We start from the raw sequence: 22040 nt of genomic DNA on the forward strand, positions 1-22040 counted from the left end.
CCACTGGCCCTGTGGGCATCTCAGTGGCTCTGAACCACCAAAGAAGGAATAATCAGGATGACTTCAGCTGAAAGGTAAGGAGCAGGATGCAGGAGCAAGGGAGAGAAAAGACTTTTTCCCTCCTTTTTGGCTCTGAAACTACTGCAGTTCTGGCTTTGATGCCAAACTAGAACCAATTTCTGGGACCAGACCATCCCCAAATCTTAGCAAACAGCTTGTAAAGGTGCAGCAGCTACGGGATATGTAGATCAGCATGCTTCTTTGGTGGAGCTTACACCTGTAGGTGCCAAAGCAACCCAGAGTCATCCCCTCTCCTAATTTCTTGGTGCGGATTTCAGGCGGCTGCTCAGGTAAATGTGTAATTAACCTCTGAGCATTGATTTGAAGCGACTGCCTGAGTCCCTGGGCCCTGTGACAACAGCAACTTCATTAAGTCTCTGCATCATCACACTGCAGCACAGGCTTTCAAATCACCTTAGCGAGGTATTTATCTCACTTCTGTGGCTCCGGTATCTGATGGCCTCATTAGGGATAACTTCCCGGGAACACAGAGGGTCGTTCCCAGAAGGGACTGGCTGTGCATCATGCAGTGTCTCAAGAATCAGGGTCTGATTTCAGCATCCTGGCCAGAAACTGCATACCTGAGTGCTGCTGCAACAGCTCAGGTATGTGCAAGCCCTTGGATAAGAAGCCTCTGAAGAAAACACACCAGAAACTGAGCTAAATATGAGCTTATGTGAAGAAGATTCATACAAGCCTATGGACGGGAGCTTTTATGAGAGGGGGCGACCCTAGAAGAGGCTGGCTGCTAAAAATAGAAAAGCCAGTTTTGTCTTTTACTCCTGTCGTAGCATCTCAAGCCTGAGGACACACAGAGGGCTCTGTAAACACTTCTACTTGATTAGCTGAATCTAAACTGTGTAGTCCCTGCAAGCAATATAACCCAACAAAACTCGGATCTGAAACGATAGGATTTGTATTGCATTTTTTATGTTGGGAAAACAGTTCATATGTACAGTCTATAGGCTGGAAAGAGATGATTTCCAGCTCTGGGTTAGCAAATTTGGGAAGAGATACTGCGAACAGTTTTGGATAGCACACACTGGCCAGCCTGCAGCCCATGAGAGCAGCATCTCCCTCACCTGCTCCTCAAGCCCTTGGCTGCTATTCAGCCAGCAATTCAACAGTGTGGTTGTGCTGCTGGAGCCTCCCAGAGCAGATGCAGTGAACCTCAAAAGCCATTTTTCCCCCCCCTCAACACAGTTCTAGCCCCTCTTTGAACAGCAGGAACTGTCTTCTGCTGGTGGAGTGTTCCTACCGGGGGGCTCACAGGGTCAGTTGCAGGGTGGTGGGCAAGGTGAGGAGTGTTTTTCTGTCCCACAGCTATCCTGACTACCCCAGCATGCCTCAATAGTGGGTCCTGACTTGAGGCAGGTTTTCCACACTGCCTCTCCACAGTCCTTCTCTAAAGCCAGGCCTGGGCCTGGATCCCTCCAATCCTATACAAAACAAGGAAAAGAAAACTCTTTTCCATTTTTTTTCCAACCAACTCCTATAGAAGCTCCTCTATATTCTCTTGTATTTAAGAGAAACACTGCTGGAAAAGGAAGAGACTGAACTTTCAGTTACTCTGAACTGGCAGATGTTCTGGCTTCAGCAGAGCAGAGCAGCAAAATGGCCAAGAGAAGACTAGATGGCCTCCTGAGGTCTCTTTTCCTATAAGCCTGTAATAAAAATCCTAAGCCTGCATCAAGGGTTTCACTGTGCATCCTGCTACATACAAAGGGCAGCAAAAAGAAAGCTGACTCCTCTTTTCTTCATGCAGTCACAGGCAGAGTCCAACTACTTAGTGTGCAGTAATGGGAACAGGTCACACAGATCCAGGCTGGATGGATGCTTCCTGCTCCCTTGAGCTCGACACATAAAGTCCGAGGGCTGACCACAACTTGAAGCAGAGGGTCAGCTCTTCTGTTGCTATGGAATTTGCCCATCATCAGCTCCCCAGTTATGCTATAGGTGACCACCGCTTTCTGTAACAAGGAACTGGGGGGAATCAAAGGGTTTTTACTGGTGTCATGAAAAAAAGGCTGTTGGGAGCACCAACAGAACAAGGAAGGGCACAGCCCTGCGAGCTTCCCAGCCTGCTCTGCTCCTTCTCAAGAGCAATCCCTGAGCAGATGCTGTCCCAAGCTCAGAAATGCTCATCAGCCACAGGACCCGCTCCCCTGTGCCTGAGCCCACCTTTTGACATGACTCTTTGCTGTCACCACTGGGCACAAAATCCCCTTTCCTAGTTAACATTCAGCAAGCGGGGCTCTCTTCTGCCTGCCACTGCTGTTCTTTAATTAGAGACTGACAGGCTGATTAGCACTCTGGGCTACACAAAGATCAGAGAAAGCAAGAGAAATGTTGCTCTTTTCAACAGGCTCATTTTTGATACCTTCTGCTGCTGGGGGAAAGGAAAAAGAAAAGAAGAATACACAAAGAAGGATGTGTTTCAGTCCCTGATGCGATTTTTCCCCAGGAGGGTTTCTCATCAGGCTGCCCTCCCTTTGAAAACACTACTTTGGTTGCATGTATCTCTTTCTTCCATGTCATTCTTGGATTCAATAACATAATATTAGGCTGAGGCCCACAATTATGTATTACATAACTAAGGGCACCAAATCTTGATTGAAAGGCCCCACAAATAACAAGAATGGGAAAACATTTAAAAAGACAGTGTTCATTGTAGTTCTCAATTATATGTATTTTTCCCTCCATGTAAATGTAATACTCTTGAAACCTGCCAAAGTGGAAACCCAAGGGAATCTCTGGTAGAGATATCTGGGTATCTACGTAAACCAAAGTAAGCCGTTTAAATGGCAAGTTAAAATGAACAAGGCTCTCTTCCATGCCAAACATCGAAATGATGATGGGCTTTGTGGAAATCGCCTCTTTATAGTACTGTTGTGTGTGTACATATGTAGATATTACCCAGTAACCTTTGAGATCTGTAACTCTCAGAGGGCAAGAGCACAAGGAGGAACTGAGTGTGTAAAGGCTGACCAGGATGGGCTCTGTCCGGCCTGTTTGAAGTCTGATCCAGAGGAGACTGCATGGGCTGTTCTGAACCCGTTCCAGCTAACTTCTTGTGCTGGTTTTGCCTGCCTGCCTTTAAATGTCACTGTTTTGATCTGAGGGTATTTAACTACAAGGAAGGGGATGATGCTGAGCGAAGGGAAATAGATGTTGAACATCAGGAAACACTTCATAACAAGGAGAGCTCTCAGACACTGAAAGGTCTCTGCGGGAGGTGGTGGAAGCCCTACATTCTGTGCCATTAACAACTGAAAGGACAAAAGGCACTACAGAATTCAGTGTAGGCAGGGAGAGCACCTCTCCAGGGTTGTTTATGTGTTGGAAATTCAGGTTAGAAAATCAAGAAGTGAGTCATAGGTGGCAACAGGCCAAGCCAGGCTTTTCGGTCAGGACCACGCTCCTAAGAATTATACAGGAACACATTTCAAAGTGATGGGGATTATTTCTCATTTACAGCTGTCAGTGAGATCAGAATCTTCCCTTAAGAATCTGCTCAGTCATTACTTGTATAAAGCTGCCAAAGCTGCCAATAATTCCTTAAGACTTCATGCCCTGGCTGCCACAGCTTATCAGGTGCCATGAGAGTCAGGGTCCCATTGGCAAGTTAAACCCTCAGCCCCTGCCTATATGACTTCTTGGGGAAAAAAAACCCAGGCCTGGTTAACTCAAGGATATTCACATTTTTCAAACACTGACCCTGAAATTCACCTTCACGAGGCCATGCAGAAAATCTTGAGGGATAAAAACGAATCCTGAAACACACAGGCACAACTCCGTGGGATTCAGTAAAACCCCTTCTGCTTAAATTAGCTAGGACATGCCCCCTGCTTTTTCTCTTTGTTTCAGGATCAGCAATATGTACACAGGCTCAATAACACCCTCTCCTTGCAAGAAAAAATGTGTGCACACTTTGTATACAAGGACATTTCAAATATCCACTCGCTAAACATTTGTTGTTTGGTTTGGGGGTTTTCTTCTTTAAAAGCCTTTTCCCAACATCTCATCGCAAAACACGGGTGAATTTAGAGATGAAAATGCAATTTCAAATCAGAGGATCAACATGGTTAGTCTAGAGATGCTGAGAAAAACCAGACATTGCACCAGTGAAAGATCTCAATGTACTTAATACATTTAGTCTCTGCTGCTGAAATAATTCACCAAGTGCACCATCAGAGAGTAGAAGACCACGATTCCCAGGTCATCTTTGCTGGAAGACACCAAAGTGACCTGCCATCAGCTTTGTGCTTCTGAAAATGCTTATCCAGTTTATTATTAAGTGCTCACTGAAACAGAGAGAAGGCACAAAGGGACAGAAAAGGAGCACTTTTGGGCACAGACTCTAACCAGAGGAATAAGGCCACAGAAGGGGAGGAGAGTAATGCTGTGGGTTCTACCCTTGGACCCAGATAATAAAGGCACGCTCCCCACAGACTGGAAGAAGCCAGGGAGACATACCAGGAAATCCTCTTCTACTCCGTAACTGCCTATGTGTAGAAGAGGAAGGCTTCAACCCTTACAGGCTGGACGAAATATCAACTCCTGATGGTCTACGTCCTGGTACACGTCCTATAGATAAACATCAGCTGAGTGGAGTTTCTGGAGGTCAGCAGCTTGGGTTTGCAATGCCTAAAGGTCTAGGACGTATCTAGGACAGATCTAAGCACCTGGCACTGCTTTTGATTTTCTCCCACATTAGACCAGTTAACTCCTGAGTATTTTGGGGTTTGTGCATCCTTCTGACCATTACACGGACATCTGTGAAGTAGGGGCTGTGTCTGATGATTCAGAAGTTACTTTAGAGGAAAGAATCATGCAGTGAAGTCCTCTGCTGGACCCAGCTCTTATCCTTTAGTATTCTCATCACAACTCTATGACTCTTCTTGATCCAAAATACAGAATAGAAATGGCAAGAAAGTTGTTTTCCTTTGAATGAGGGCAGTAGCTGTATTCCCATCAGATCTCTGAGTGGTTTTGCTAGATTATGAGAAGCTGAAGGACGTTGCTGTAATATTGGGCTTAAAATTTGGAGTAGTTGAAAAAAGCCTGGAGGAATGATTTGGCAAGTTCCTGAGGATAGGATAGAGATAAAGAATGGGTACTGCTAGGCAGGAATGAATTATCAAGGATATGGCTAAATAAAAATGAATTATCAACTCAGCTAATGGAATAGAAAAAGAAACTGCTATTCCATAGATCCTATGTGGAGGTCACCTTGGCTTTGCATTCACACGTGAATATTCACTGACTTGGAATTGATCCGTCCTTAATCTAGGTTTATTTACAATGAGGGTCTCAGTATTTCTTACAAATGACACACATCAGCTCATCACATGGACTACTCTGAAGGCTGAATATCTATGTGATGGTCTTGTGAAACCTTGAGAGCAGTTTCTAATGCTGAAAATGAGCCTACATGTCAGTACGAGAGGTTTCTTCACAGGAAACAATGACAAAACAATCAAGCAAATCATCTTCATTCTCTGCTCCCAGAGCCAGTCATGACTTAACAAACAGCTCTGACTGCTGCATTTATGTGTTTTGCCAAGAGATCCCAGCCTGAATCCAACCTTCGTTACAGCAACAAAACTAATCCAGTCAAGGAGGATACGCAATCAGAAGGTGATCCACCTGCGTTTCCCTGCCTCTCCTTCCAGCCTTCCTAGGTCTTTTCTGGAAAAAACTAATTAAAGGATTAATCCATCTTTCCCATAAACTAATCTACATAGCATGAGCTCATTGACCTGAATGGGGAGTTATTCCAGATCTTCATAACTGTGAGGAAGAAAAAAGGTTGTTCCATCACTCTAAATATCTACTTACTAGACACATTGGAGTGATAACACAGAGAGGGATTTGCATTTGTCTTTGCTCTGCTTCAAACCCCTATTTACAGATCACATTCATACAATGATTTTTACAAAATCAGGATGAAAAGAACAGAAGAACATAATTTTAGGATGCCTTTTTTGTTAACACATGGCAAAAATGCCGGAGACTGGAGGCCTGCTGGTGAGGAATCCCTCTGCTGACTTTGCCTTGCCTGTGTTTCTCAGCTCCTTAATTACATGATCAGTACATACAGGGTTGCTTCAGAAATATCTTTGAGTGGGTACTCATTTTAAATGTGCAAATAGCAGCTCTAACTTCAGCATAATGTTTTGCCTTGTAATCATAAAGCAGCTTCAAGAAGAGTTTTCTCTATTTTCTTGACCTGTCACAATTCCTAGGCCTTTTTGCTATCTCTTTCCTTCCTTCTTCCCTAAAAACAAAGCACAGAGCCAGAATGCACATATTTTGATCCAAATCTCACTTAATCCCCAGACAACAGCATTACAATTGCCAAACTTACTCCAGATTTCTATTGATGAAATTGGAACTGGACCCTAGATTTTCTTCAGAGTACTATTCATGTTTTACATGTTAAGTACCATCTCTAAAGTCTCTAAATAGGTCGTCTCTGTCCCAAGCTTAAACCCAAGTCTAGGTTGTGTGAAATGAACTATACTGTCTTGGGTAATTCACCAGCTGCCTGGAATTTACTTCTTCCAGGTTTATACCATCAAAATGAGAGCTGAGCATTTACTGTACCTCCCAGTCCAGAACGGAGGCCTGCCACTGAGCTATCTTGTCAATGTTCTCCAGCCTCCGCTTCCGCTCGTTGATCTGCAGAGTCACGTTCCTCATGACAGCGAGAGCAGCAGCCACATACCTGTAGTCACTGTCAAACACAGAAGGGAAGTCCATGAAATTCCACACTGAGGTGCAGTGGAAGTGCACATAGGCTTAGCATTAGCAGTAGCATAGTCTCACCATCCTTTTAGAAAGGAATGCAGGTAGGATTTGCTTCTCATTGCTATGATACTGTACTTTTTCCATCAACAGTGTCTTTCTGGATCACCACAAACAGCAGCTTGAAACTGAAGTTGGGTGTGTAGAAGACAGAGAAGCCAGCCAGCCCCTCAGCTCATTCAGTGAGTACAGTCGAGCCTCTACAATGTATGACGGTTATGAATATTGCTCTCTAAAGTCTTCAGATCCTCAGCTAGAGAGCATCCTAAAGGAAAGTCTGGCCATTTTTATAGCCTCTGCCTTTGCACCTGGTCTTTTCCATTTTAAATTGAACATTAGGAACTAGTTTTTAAACAGACACAAGGCCAGAGCACCTTCCAAGCCATAAGAAGACTCCGAGAGTGCCACAGAGCATTTATCCCACAGCCTTCAGGCTTAGTGCAGACTTCAGGTGAGCAAATCAAAGCAGTTCTTTCTTTTTCATTCCTGGATGGGCCTGTGAGTGTAATAACAGAGAGTGAAACCAGCCTCCTGCCAGGGCCAGCAAAGATGATGATCAGTCTTTTCAAAAAGTGATGCCGAAATCAATGCTATTGATTTCCACCCTCTGCCTTCTTTTCCATTCCAAGGAACCTTAATGTTAATTTCAATTGGAAGGACAGACAAGGCCAGCTGCCATAATGCCACCATAATATATTATTAACTTAAGGGTTGATATTGATTGCTGACTAATGAGAAAAGCTGCCATCCTGGGCAGCTGCAGGGGGAATGGCTTTATTGATTATTGCTGGTGACAGCTCAAACGGGTGAGTGCTGTCAATTACGTCCCTTTCCTCATGGGAATCAAACAGGATAAATACTAAGAAACAATCACAAGATGATATACAACAGAGTATGATTTGCTATTTTGCTGCCCTTTCTTGGATGAAATCTGGAGATGCATTTTCAATTTTTATTCAATTCCTACATCAAAATTCCAGCTGAGGTTAAAAAAACCTCCTACAAATTCCAGAACATCAGGACTGGTCCTTCAATAAAGTAAAGGAGAACAGAGGATGGGCTGTCTGACATAGCCATCATGATACACAAGGAAGAATTTCTTGTGCCTTCCTTTGCAGAGCCACCTGTATGAAGTGAGTGCCTGGTTGTGTAACAGAGAAATGGAGCTATGCCAGAGAAACATCAGTCTGGTCTTCAAAATGTCTGTGAGCTCTTAGGGAACAGGTAAGTCACTATGGTCAGAAAGGATCTGCAGAGGTAGCGAGACATGCAGGACTTAAAGATAGTCACTATCTCCTAGCAATTATGCTCATGCAGAGAAGGGAGGCTAATGCCAGTCCACCCCTTAGCAGCATCTCCTCCTTCTCACTCATGTTCACTCACTCTTAACCCCCACTCAGTTCTGCAGCAGGAACGCTCAGGACACCAGGAAGCTGCATTTCAGACCTTCATACATTTAATTCTTATTAAGCTGGAGTGAATCTCTAAGAGGTGAACAGATGCGGCTTTGTGAAACATTCCAATGAACCAGTTTCAAAACAACAGCAACTGAAGGGAGCCAGGCTCTGAAACACCCCTGTGCCTGCCTCCACATGAGGTGGGTCAGTGCCAGCCAAGCTGGTTTTCATCTTGGTAATGCTAATTCACTAATTCTAATGTTATGTTTGAAGAGCAAACCCCATGCAGTAATGAAGGAAGAGTCATGACTGAACTTTTTGGGCTTCTAGCCCATGCCTGTGGCAGAGCTGGCAAAAACTCAGAGGAAAAATAACAGAAGCAAAGCATTTGGCCAGTGAAATAATAATGGGATGCCGTTAACTATGAAATGAAGGTATAAAAACGGTCTGTCAAATATAGTGGGGCTGGAATGACCACTTCCCAGTGCTCAATCAGCATGCAAGTCTAGACTCTTGCCAAACATCACATGCTAATGTCGGGGAGAGTGGTCAGGTTTCCTGTTTCAGCTCTGCTGTCCTGAACTGGTGCAAGGAAGATCCACAGCTCTACAAGTATGATGTTAGTGAAGAAGAGGAGAAAAAAGAAACAGAATATAATATCCCACTGTCAGATGAAGATGACACCTTTGCTTCCATTGGAATTCCTGGTCCTTTCCAAGTTTTGCCTTACTCCATAAATGGTTTTACTGATTCAAACAGTATTTTCTACACACTAAATTCTAATCGGAGTGCCTGAGAGACTCCTAATTCAGTCAATGATGAGACTGACTTCATGGTATTAGTCTGTAATTTTCCAGCTTCTGTTTCCAACTCTCAATCTCACCATGAGCACTGTCACACTACAAGTGCGTGAAGGCAATTTACCACCTGGGTAACGGGCCTCTGAGCTCCCCAGGAGGCTTCTCAGTTTCTCTTGTTCATAGCTGACCCTGATGGTATCCCAGCCTGCAGGTACATGGCTTTCCCAATGTCTTATATTGTCACATCATGATGTTCCCCCAAGATTATTTGCTTTTCCCACCTCAAGCTTTGCTTATCTTAGCCCCAATCACAAAGCAGAAAACAGTTGTATGTCAAGCAGACAACCATAGCAGCCTGGGTTTTCTGCACAGCCCCAGTGCTGTATCACACATTCTCTGTGTCTCACTCTCCTCATTTGTTGCATTGAGCTTGTCTGGGATGTGAAATGGGTTTCCTGAAGGATCAGTCCCTCACAGGCTCTTTGAACACTTGAATTGGAGGAGCTAGATCACAGGGAATTGTGGTGCAATCCACCCCATTTCGTTTTTAAAACATCCCAAAGGAAAAAGGAATGTACTCTCCAAATAATTCAACCCTTGTGCAATCACACTGTCCACATCCCCTTTGGCACTGCTACCAAGTAGCTCACTTTAAGGTCACTTTAAACACAGATCTCCTCTCTGAGGCTCCTTATGTCTTCTCATTGTAAAGCCACATCTGAATTCACACTCTTAAGTACTGTGAGGACATCACATGGCTGGTAAGGACAAAAAGCCACAACATTTGGGATCCTAGAGCTGCTTTCTGAGACCCTTGTTCCCATGAATCCACTCCAAGATTGATTTGATCTTGTTATGAAGAGAAAAAACAGAAATTGGATCTGGAGCCAAATGCTTGTCCAAGTTGGTGATTTTGAACTGAGCATTCAGCTAGCATGAATCAGTCAAACTCGTGAATCAGGTCAAAGCAAATGCATCTCTTTGCTCATATCACATCTCTCTGCACTTCCAGAGCTAGGTTTGGGGAAAAACAAACCCAACCAAATAGTTGCAGAAGTTTCTGAAACATCTCTGGTCATTTTTGTTCTCTGAAGCACTTCCTTTTAAATGGATTTTGGGAAACAGAAAGCTAATTGGCAAGGCAGGAGAAAATTCACTCCTAGGGGGCCTGATTCTTCTTTCACCTTATTTTCTTAGCAGTATATCTCAAGTGATATCACAGGTACTATTCCTGATTTACACTAAGTCAAGAGGTCAGGCTGATTGCCCTCAGCAGCAGCAAGAGACCCTGGGAATGTTGGGAAGTAATCAAACTGCTGGTGCTCCTTTGAACCTAAACCCAGTGGCAAAACCAGAGGTGGAGTCAGGCTGAAAGCAGAGCAAGTTCTGGATTCTCCCCAGATCTGAGCATAATCAGGTTTGAGCTGCGGGTGCTGGCCCTGTATTTGCTGTGTGCTGAGGTCCTCTTCAGGACAAAGGAAGGAGCCTTTCACCACTGAATGCTAATTAGGCAATTTTTCAAGTGTAACTGGTCACATCAGAAAGTACATCCAAGGGTAATTAGTTCACATGTCTGATTATAACAGAGATGAGTTTGGCTCCATTGAGAATCAGCGCTTTGAGAAGCTTTCTAACTGTCTGCTGAACCTTTGCCCTGCTTCAATTTATAATAGATGTCATGAGGAGAAGAGCTGGACAGCAAAAACCCAGCCCCGTGTGTGTGCAGAGACCACGTGAAGCAGCAGTGAGCTGCTTTGGTGTAGCAGGAGACCAGCATACCTGTGATCCTGTGCAGTGTACTTGAGTAGCTCCGCTAGCTGCAGGGGGTATTTGCAGATCTTCTGCACTGGTGTCAGAAGGAAACCATCTATGGCAATATCAATCATCTGCTGCAACAGACGACACGCTTCGAAGAAATGCTGGTACCTGCTGTCTTTCATCAGCTTGGAAAGCTCCATGCATGCATCCAAATGGTTGTTACAGTACTCCGAATAGATCCAGAAGCCATCTTGCTGTGAGAGGCAGGAGAAGAGGGATGCACACAGAGGGGGACACATGTCAGACAAGTGCTGTGAGCAGTCAATCACCCAGATTGCCAACAAGAACATGTTACAACTAAAAAAGAAAGAATACCCTAAGCAGGAAGAGGAAGTGCTGATCCTAAAGGAAGGACTTTTCCTGCTGCATCGTTGTGTTGGGAAAAAAGGGAAGCAGAGAGTGACCTGCATATTGATGTGTGGCTGAGGTCTCTGTAATGGCTGTGTTCAAGTGAAGCCCTGTGCAGTGTTGTCGGTGCTCTCAGTGTCAAAGACAACCTTATAAAAGGTTAAGGTAGAACACAGCAGAGCTCCAGCCTTTGATAATACAGGACCAGAACCTTGTTAGTTCTAGAGCCCTTTCCCTGAAAGCTCTTGAAGCACCTGCCAAGAGTTTAGGAGCTGGGTATATTTGAAATTCCCTTTACCAACAGGGAACTCAAGTCACTAACCACTGTGTTGCACGTGACCAGCAATTCTTATTTCTCAGTCCCATGACGGCCTTCCTGGGAATAACGGAGCCTGGTTTCTTTCCCATCCCTGCAGCTGACCAAGAGCTGACTCTTTTCTCCTCCTGAAGCAGATGAGGAGCAAGATGCTTTGCAGATCCATATAACAGGATCTTAATGTCCTCATCCCTCAGTTCCCCCAAATGGCTAAAGAGGGATCATTTATCAGGAATTCATTAGCCAGCTTCCAGCCTGTGTTTGATGACAGAGGAGTGTCAGATATTGCTCTGAATAACTACAGTAATTCTTGCTGTTGTCACTCTACATGAATTGACAGCACAGCCTCAAGACATGAAATTTCAGCTACTGATTCTCACCAAGATTTCTTGCATCTTTTTTGCACAGAGATGGAATGTGATGCTGCTTTGGAAGCAAGCAGCAGAGATTGCAGGCTCTGATAATAATGAGCAATATCAATGCCATCATGCAACTTCTCAACAAGAAACCTGCTTCTCAATTGGAAGATCAACAATGTTTAAGAGATGCTGTGAACCTGTTTAGGGATGCCTTGCTGAAGTTTCATGAATGTCTATCAGAAATTCCTCTGATAAGAAGTGAACTGTTGCCAGTTGAGCCCTGGCTGCAAGTAATGAGGTAGCACAGTGCAGGGTCTGCCTTCCAGGCTGGAGCACCTCATAGCTAAGCTCTGGTAACAGCACTTCATTCTCCATAAAGGAAAGTCTGGAACTGCGGGACTGTAACTTTCTTGACATTTCCTGGCATATTTACAGCACTGGTCAATTTATCAGCTTCTGTAGCATATGGCCATGGAACAGTACAATGGGCTGGGCACAAGCCTCCAGGACTATATGGTCAGTAAAAACATCCTGTTCAGTGTGAACTTAGTGTGAGCTGCACCTCTCCACCCAGCCCAATAGCTCTGCAGGGGAAGGCAACTGAAGCTCTGTGGGGTTTTCAGCCCTTGAAAGTACATCTCAGTGCCACAGCAAACAGCCCAGGCATTTGCTCTCCTCTCCTTTTTCTGTGTAATGCACAACTAAGGCCTCTTTTTACTCCTCTGAACTCTTACCTATTCCAACCTTCTGGCCATCCATGACCTGATTAGGCTGGCCTGTGAGTGGGTTTAAGTCATATTCTGAAGAGCAAAAGAGGGTGGGGAGTGAGGGACACAGCACCTACATAACATGATTAAGGGTGGATGTTAAAAGGTGTTGGGATTCAAGTTCTAGGGTGTTATCCAACTGCTTCACTTCCTATTTTCCCTTCTCTGCATCTCATGAAGTAGAGGGAGGGCCATGGAGTAATCCCTGATATGTAACTAGAACAGTACTGATGCACAAGTTATTCTGAGTGGTTCCTGCCTCCTGACTTTTTCTGCTACTCCCCCCCTACACTTTCCATCCCCTAAGACCAACCCCAGAACTCCCAAACAAACATGCCCAATTCACTCACGTGTTCAAGGAAACATGGTCCAATCTCGCTGAGATGGGGGTCCTCGTTGTTGTACTGTTTCTCCAAGTCCCGGACAAAACCCATCTGGAATCTGTAGATATCTTCAATGTTGCCAAAGATGATTTTTAGCTGTTCATCACTGAACATATCCCTCCTCTTCCGGCACTGCTTTAAGTAACCCTGTAAGGAGTAAGAAAGAACAATCCGTAAAGTAACCCAAATGCTTACACTGAGGCTGCTCTCAGATTATTCTTGAGGAAGGAGCAACTGAAAACAAGAAGATGGCTCTGAAAACAAAATCCACTGCTATGACATGACAGCCTCCATCAGCTCCTCTCTATCAGTAAGCATGCAATAAACAAAACCTGCCTTGAGACACTATGAGTACTGTTCTTGATAGACAGCATCTCCTTTGCAAGTTCCTACAGCATCCTGCAGTAGACCCACAGCACTACTCTTGCTAAGGACACATCAGACCCAGTACACTCAGGGCTTCACAGCCTGTGATTGGACTCGATGATCTTGGGGGTCTTTTCCAACCTAAACAGTTCTACGATTCTGTGATCATGCTGAGAAACACTCTATTGCCCAGAGAAGCTGTGGCTGCCTCATCCCTGGCAGTGTCCAAGGCCAGGTTGGACATGGCTTGGAGCAACCTGCTCTAGTGGAAAGTGTCCCTGCCCGTTGCAGGGGGTTGGAACTGGATGAGCTTTAAGGTCCCTTCAACCAAACCAGTTTGGGATTCTATTAATGTGTGACTGTCTATCAATGTCCCTTGCTCTAGGAAGCGGGTATGGAGGGTGCCACCCATCCTCACTGTTTCAGCACCAAGTGAAATACTGAAGGCAAACACTCTTTAAGTGTTCCCTGACTTGAAAGGCAACATGGACTATCCCACCACATTATTCATCTTTCCAAGTCCAAGATGAAAGCAGGAGGGCTTTTGTTCTATGTGATGGTCAGGAACCCCAAAGGCAATGCAGTAGGAGGGTAGGAGTTCTGGCTTGCCCAAGCAAGGGAGCCCAGTGGGAGCAAGAAGCCTGAGCTGATGATCAATGCCATCTAGAAGAAAGCAGCAGCATTTTTCTGTACCCTCCATTCCCTTAGTGCAGATGTGCTATTCCAAACAATGCAAAACGAGGGGGATTTTTTCCCTTGTTTTCTCAACAATCATCTTTCACAGCTTTTCTTCCCTTTTCAGTAGGACAGAAGAAAAGGCTTTGTACTCTCCTCTGTACAAACAGCAGGCTCCCTTGAGTCTACACACATTAAAGTCAAGTGGAGAAAGAGGGAGAAAGAATCAGGATGTGGAGAGTTTAAATAAATTCTCCAGAATCACAGACTGAACCTGCAGGAGGTTCTGGACAGAGTGTCCAGAGCAATAATAAACATCCTCTTTGCTGCTTCTTCAACAGCCCATGATGCCCACTGAGACTGAGCTTAGCTGGGCAGCACACAAATACAAACTGGTAGGCAAGCGCTGCTCTGAAGACTTCCTGACCTAAAAAGACCAAAGGGATCAATGTTCTGGCAAAAAGGGTAACACACCAAGTTGTGTCTGCCTCCTGTTGTGCTGACCCTGCCTTATCCATGAACTCACCATCCTTACTTCAGCTAAAAGCTCATCCAGTTCCAACCCCCTGCCACAGGCAGGGACACCTTCCGCTAGAGCAGGGTGCTCCAAGCCCCTGTGTCCAATCTGGCCTTGAACACTGCCAGGGATGGGGCAGCCACAGCTTCTCTGGGCACCCTGGGCCAGCGCCTCAGCACCCTCACAGGGAAGAGCTTCTGCCTAAGAGCTCATCTCAGTCTCCCCTCGGACAGGTTAAAGCCATTCCCCTTGTCCTGTCCCTACAGGCCCTTGTCCAAAGCCCCTCTCCAGGTTTCCTGTAGCCCCTTTAGGCACTGGAGCTGTTCTAAGGTCTCCCCTTAAGGAGGTTTCTCTTCTCCAGGCTGACCCAGCCCAGCTCTCTCAGCCTGGCTTCACAAGAGAGATGCCCCAGCCCTTGGGGCATCTTCGAGGACTTCAATCATGAGGACTTCTTCCAAACTTGTGCCTGAAGCACAAGTGGTTGAGCAGAGAGGGTGACACATGGAGGCTCCGGGTGTCTGGGCTGAACTTCTGGCTCTGCCACCATCTGTGACACTGAGCGCATCACTTCTTCCCCCCTGTGCTTCACCTGCCTGCACCGTTCAGACTAGAAATATTGCAAGGCCAAGTATCAGATGTTGGCCTGGTCTGGACTGTGGCCTCTTGACTGAAGAGAAATAACAAGGGGGGCATCATGAGATGACTTTGGCTGCCTTTATTATATAGGAAGAGAAAAAGAAACAAAGGGAAAAAATGCCAGCAGCTCCAGTTGAAGGCTATATTTGGGCACTCTAGATGCTTAGTCACACAGAGGAACTGCCAGCTGGTGACATGCAGCTGCTGGTCCACAATGCAAACTATTGGAATGCTATAATAAACTGTCCTTCAGCCTCACCATGTGGCTCCTGGGAGGGAGAACTTCACAGAGATGAATGAGAAATACAACTTTGGCCGACCTGGCAAAGACCCAACCTCTGTGATGTCCAGCTTTGCTAGAAGGATGCCACTACCCTGAAATTCCTGGCTTTTTCAGCTGAGAAGCTTGGGTTATGGAATACCTTCTGCACGTACTAAATCTAGGTCTCTCTTCTTCCAGGAGCTCCTTGATGACTCATTTTCCTGGGTTTCCCTCTCATTTTTCAAGGCCAGCAGGAATGGGAGCAGGCTGGTTCCCACGTTGCAGGACAAATACAAAGTCAAACTAGCAAGGAATAATGCAGAGTATCTTTTCCATGCTGCTTTTCATGTTTACCTGCTTATCTCAGATAAAACACAAAGAAAGCAGATGTTCACCTGCCCATGAGGCCAGGCTCTTTCTGACACTGGCTTTGGTGTCAGCAGCACTAAGTGAGTGCCCCAAGGTGTTTGTGTTGGACCTTTGCCCTGCTGCAGGCTGCCTGCAAGGCAGCTTCCCCCCTCGCATGCTGCTCTGTGAACTCACTCACTGCACGGTTTAGGGGAACATCTTTCAGCCCTGGGGTTGCTACTGGCTGCAGCAACTGTCTTGAACATTCCCTGTCCTTCCTGTGCTGGTTCACTGCTTCACCCGAGCCATGTGCTTTAGAGAAGCTGAAGAAGCACATTTTTGAACAGGCACCTATAAAACCACAGGGAAAAGAAAAGAACACACGGAGTTCCCAAGTCGTATCCTCTGTCCAGCTTGTGTGTTTGGAAGGCTGGTTTCCAGCACAAGCCAGCAAAGGGGAGACTGAAGATTTATACAGAACAGGCAGCAAGAGCCAGCTAGAAGGCTGCTGCAGAGTTTTTCCAGTAAATTTACTTCTGTTACATAAAACAATGTCATCTTCCTTCTGCTCATCCCGTCAGGTTTGCTCAGAGAAGGGATAACTGACTGATGAGCAGATGTTGGAGAGCATTTTGCTCAATGAAAACCTAAAAATAGCTGTCAAACTGTCTCTCTTTAAAGTACTTTTCCATGTACTCCCTGAAGTAAAGGCCAAAGTTGGAAAGTATTTGCAGGAGGTTAAGTGCTATGTTTTCTTCCCCCCACAGAGGGTTTAGAGACAGTCAGGAGAGGTGGCCAATCCAGCATCTTCTTCTTGTCCAGCTGAGAGCAAGGTGAAGAAGAGAATAAGGAGATGACAGCCACTGCAGGTCCTACCTTCAAAGGCAGCTGTGATGATATTCCAGTTTGTTGCCATCTCTGAGCCAATTTGGGGCTGTTTATACTGTCCTGTAGATCATCCCTTGGTTTGGACCAGCACCATCTGAGCTATAAAAACACTGCTCTCTGGAGCAGTGCTCTCAGCATTGAGGCGAGCACTGTGCTGATATGCACATAACAGAAATAAGCAGAAGAACAAAGCTGAGTCTGTTTGGATTGAAAAAGCAAACTACAGCCATGTCTGTTCCTGGGCAGTCAGGACTCTAAAGCACTTGTTCAAATACTGGTCTAGAGCAAGGACTGAATGTCAGGCTCTGTGATTGCCCTGGGGCTCACCTAAAACGTAAACTGAAGTCCAGCAGGAACATAAGCCTGTTTCTCTAAAGGGCAAGAAGCAGGCAGCTTCAGAACACAAAACCAGGGTGTGCACAAGCAGGCAGTGAGAGATACCTACAAATTGCACACTGGGGAATAGATCTATGGAGTGTATCTATCCCCACTGATTCAAACAGCTTTCTGCAGTCCCTAACCATTCTAGGATTCAATGATTTTCCTAAGCTCTAAGCCTAAAATTCCCCTTACTGGATATTTCCTTACAGCCAAATCCTTTTTTCTTTCTTTTCTTCTTGGCTGTATTTCAGAATATTGATCTGTCCACTCCTAGTAATGCAACCCAGGGAGCACCCCACATTTTACCCCTAGTAAGAATCTTCACAGAACTCTTTCACCAAGCAGCAGCCAGGCCTTTGTACTCTAAGCCAGGACACAGCAGCATTGTTCAGGGCAGTCAGTGGCACTGTGTGAAAGGGAGGTCCCCTCCAAGCCAGCTGCTTCATGCAGGTCTTGGCTTGCACAGGTCATTTCATTCTGGTGCTGGCAAGCTCATGAGCTCCTCACTTGGCAGAACTATCGGTATTATGAATAATAACATGGTCTATAATAATATAGTAGCAGATAGTGGAAATACATCTTGAAGCAGAAAAGAGCAATTGGAGGGCTCTTAATCACCTAGCAAGGGCTGCGTCCTCTGATAACATCTTAAGGTGCCTCAATGGTATTGGGATTTGTTATTCATTATAGCTCAGCAGCAAGAGTATAACTGCTCACTGCTAAACTCAGTGCTAAATCAGGCTCAGTCTTCACCACCCAGCCACAACTCCTCTTTCATCTCCTCCAATACGTCATACTGCTGCTGTTTGTCCTGACAACTTATAATAAAGAGCAAAGGGAAGAGGGAATTTGCCACTGTCACCAGCCCTCGTGTCTCATCAGCAGCTGTTGGGTGTCCACTTGTTCCCCAGCACAAATAACACCTCCATACACATTCCTCCAGCAGCATGCGGAGGAGCTCAAACCAGCCCCTGTCTCTCCACCTCCAGCCCCCCTCCTCTCATGCACAAACAGAAACCATCATGTCATGCAATGCTGGAGTGCCTGGGATGACTGAGCTGTCTCCCAGCCTTCTCGAGGCAAACGGATTGCTCTGATTAAACTGAGCACAATGAGGCTCTCTTCAGCAAGGGACAGCCCATCACTTTGCAGATGAGAATGCCCATGTCAGTCCTCCTCCTTCTTTAAGAGAAGCAGCTGAATCATTTCCTGGTGCTCTACCTGAAGGTAAGATTTATCCCCTCAACATTATTTTGCATCATAGACAGTAAAGAACAAGCTTTAAGGATCTCTTTCCTATCTGGGACTATCATTAGGTGCTGTAAATCAGTGCTACCCCACAGATACACCTACCTGTGCCTTCTGAAAATCTGATTTGACAAAATCAGATTGACATGGCTGGGAAATGCACGTTAAGGTTTATTTATCATAGAATGGTTAGAGTTGGAAGGGATCTTATTTAGTTTTTCATCAGAAAAGTGCAAACACAGGAAAAGAAACGACATGTGGAAAAGTTCCTGCAGTTCTTCCCTTCCTCAGTGCAAAGCCCTCTGACGGAAATAGCACAGTGAAATTAAGCTCATTTGTTTCCAAACTGAAATCCCAAGACTCTTCCATCTTTGAAAAGCGTCACAGATGCGTTTTGGATGGCTTTGCCTCGTCAGTAGGGAAGCAGCAGTATGAAGGGAGGAAGACATGTTTCTAAGCAGAATTCCCAGGGGGCTTCACCACATTGACTCTGCAAAGACTGGGCACAGGCTCACTAAATCCCAGACATTCAGAGGGATGAGCTGAAAGCCACGGGCTTTAGTTTTAGCGCTAACAAACTTCTGCCTTTAGTGATAAGTATACCCCCTACACATAAAGCCCAAGGTGTCCTGCAACACCATTCATTCCCCTTCCTGAACACCCAGCACCACATGCACTGTGCTTTGGGCTCAGCTCACAGTGCTAATTCTGTACACTGCAGGACAGTGAAGGGTGGTAGAGGTTAATTGTACCATCATGAAGAAGAACCAAGTTGAGGATGCATGGGGTCAGTCACCAAAGTCCATTTGCTTGCTGGTCCCCTTACACTGGATAAAACATACTTCATTTCCCGTGGTGAGAATGTTTTGCTCTCAGTCTCACCATAATAAAAGGCAACTGGGGGCCACCCTGAGGCAGGGGAAATAGTGAACCCAGTATGAAAGACACAGATGAAATGGGTAACTGGTTGGTTTAATTACAGCCTCATTTCCTCAATCACAAGTTCAAAAGCATTAGGTTTTAATTAAGAAGACTGCTTGAAGGATGTCAACCTCATCATTGTTTAGCCAAAGAGGTATGGAAAACTGGTCAGAAAATTGTACTTTTAGTTAATACAAACTCAAGGTAACGATCAGATCCAGCATATCGATACTTACTGACAGATGCTGCTCCTCTGTTAGACACGGGACTCAAACCCACTGCATCTTTTTCCCCCATCACCCAAAGACAAACCCAGACCTCAGCTTTCAACAGCCCACCCCACATCCTGCTGCAGTACCCCAGCTCCACAACCCCCACTGTACCTCACAGATGTCCTTGAGGTGCTTGATGTAGTGGCGCTCCGTACTCATGATTTCATTGATGACATTGGCTCTCATCTGGTCCCGGTTCTGGACGGTCCTGCCGAGACACAGGCAGTCGGCACTTGGATCCAAGTGGCCATTCTGCACATCGCTGGTTCCCTCCTCCACACCATCTTCTTGGTTTACCCATAGCTGTGACGGGAAGAGGGGAGAGAAACAGGCTCAAAGCATCAGGAAGCCAACAAGGTAAAGTCTTGGGCTGCAGGACGTGGGGAGATGGCTGGACCAACTTCCTCCTCACAGCAACAGCGATGCTCTTGCCAGTGGTGTCCTCAGCAGCTTTCAGCCCAGACGGTCCCTTTTCATTCACACTGGTGCAACCAGCCCCAAATGGTTCCTTGCACTGCCAAGCTCCTTTCCTAAGCAAGGAGATTTCAAGTATTGGCAGTTTTGATCCCAAACATAAAATAATCATGTGAAATGTAACTGGACTGTTGGATGCTGTCAAGTGCTCTGAACCAGGATGTACATACATAAACCAGACCAACCTAAAGGAAATGGCAGTTACTGGGGTACAGCCCTTCTTGGCCAGTTCCCACACACCATCAGCTGGGGTCTGTTCAATCAGGAGGAAACCTCTGGGAGGAGGGATAAGCCCTTTGCTCTTTACAGGTGACTGATCTCAGAAGGTTCAGAACCTGCAGCAATGTGATCGGCAGCCCAGGCTGACTGGGTTGTGGCACTGCTGTTTCTGTAAACCTCCCAGGCCAGGATTTGTGAATGAGCATTGATTTTCATTTCACAGCAGCTTTCCTCATCATTTCACATGAAGAGCCTTTCCACTCAGGCAAATGCCCAATCTCAGCATCCTGAGGTGCTGATCCCTGAACCACGCAGAGATCAGAGCAGCTGAACAAGCCTCCTCAAACCTGGGGGCTGAGGGCAGCTGTGGATGGGGTGCCAAGCACTTCTAAGCACTGAACACTCTAAACTGGAACAAATTCCCCCCAAATCTCTGAAAAGGACCACTGCATTTTCAGCACACTGAGTTTCCTTTCCATCATCAAACAAAAACCATACATGAACTTGTAAACTAAGAACTTGGATTTTTAAAGCTCAGCCTCCTGGAGTCAAGTGATCATGGAATCATAGAATCATAGAATAGTTAGTGTTGGAAAGGACCTTAAGATCATCCAGGTCCAACCCCCCTGCCATGGGCAGGGACACCTCACACTAAACCATGTCACCCAAGGCTTCATCCAACCTGGCCTTGAACACCGCCAGGGATGGAGCATTCACAGCTTCCCTGGGCAACCCATTCCAGTGCCTCACCACCCTCACAGTAAAGAATTTCTTCCTTAGATCCAATCTAAACTTCCCCTGTTTCAGTTTGAACCCGTTACCCCTTGTCCTGTCACTACAGTCCCTGATGAAGAGTCCCTCCCCAGCATCCTTGTAGGCCCCCTTCAGATACTGGAAGGCTGCTCTGAGGTCTCCACGCAGCCTTCTCTTCTCCAGGCTGAACAGCCCCAACTTTCTCAGCCTGTCTTCATACAGGAGGTGCTTCAGTCCCCTGATCATCCTCGTGGCCTCCTCTGGACTTGTTCCAACAGTTCCATGTCCTTTTTATGTTGAGGACACCAGAACTGCACACAATACTGCAAGTGAGGTCTCACGAGAGCAGAGTAGAGGGGCAGGATCACCTCCTTCGACCTGCTGGTCACACTCCTTTCGATGCGAGAAAATTCCATTTTCATTTACAAAATAAAGCAGGACAGATCTAATAACAGCAGAGGAAAAGGCCCAAACCCAGGAATCCTACAGGCTTGGGAACTTGAAGGCAAAAAGCAAGTTTGCAAACATTCATGATTTCTGAAACCCTCAGAATTTGCTTTGCCTTTTGTGCACTGCAGGAACACTCCCCACTGCCACATCTGGGAATCTCAGGAGACCTGCTTATTTCCTTAATGAAATTTTTGCTCCTTCCTGCTAGGATTCATGTTCCCAAAAGGAAAAAAAAACAACCCGCAGTTCTAATCGAGACGACTTCTACTTTAGATTAAAAACAAATGCAGCAATTTTATCAGCAGCAGAGGAAGCTGCATGTGCTTCATCCCCACGCTCTGCAGCCTCAGCTGCTGAAAGGATTAATCCCACTGCACTGCTCAAACACTCCTGCTTTCTGTCTTAATCTCTGAAGTTCCACCTAATTCAAGCGAGGATCATTCTTCCAGGGGATCACTTGAAGTCTGGACCTTGAGTCACAGAGATGAGATATCTTGGCAGCAACACTGCTGACCCTGGGCCAATTGCTTCAACTGGTGGAGGCTCTCTGCATTTCTAAATGAGATAATCCA

General features: G+C 45.8%; 1 protein-coding gene across 3 annotated transcripts in view; it reads right to left on the bottom strand.

Moving 5' to 3' along the window:
• Positions 1 to 22040, bottom strand: part of ARHGEF9 (Cdc42 guanine nucleotide exchange factor 9) — a gene marked incomplete at its 5' end in the record, with an annotated part of 106868 nt that overhangs the window by 22099 nt on the left and 62729 nt on the right. For all 3 annotated transcript variants that reach the window (XM_080624769.1, XM_080624768.1, XM_080624767.1), the window contains 4 exons: positions 6670 to 6799; positions 10847 to 11079; positions 13026 to 13205; positions 19684 to 19875. In XM_080624769.1, coding sequence (XP_080480895.1) covers positions 6670 to 6799; positions 10847 to 11079; positions 13026 to 13205; positions 19684 to 19875 — 735 coding nt within the window. The remainder of the gene's footprint in view (positions 1 to 6669; positions 6800 to 10846; positions 11080 to 13025; positions 13206 to 19683; positions 19876 to 22040) is intronic.

This window comes from Psittacula echo, assembly GCF_963264785.1.
Source record: "Psittacula echo genome assembly, chromosome: 8".
Lineage (NCBI taxonomy): Eukaryota > Metazoa > Chordata > Aves > Psittaciformes > Psittacidae > Psittacula > Psittacula echo.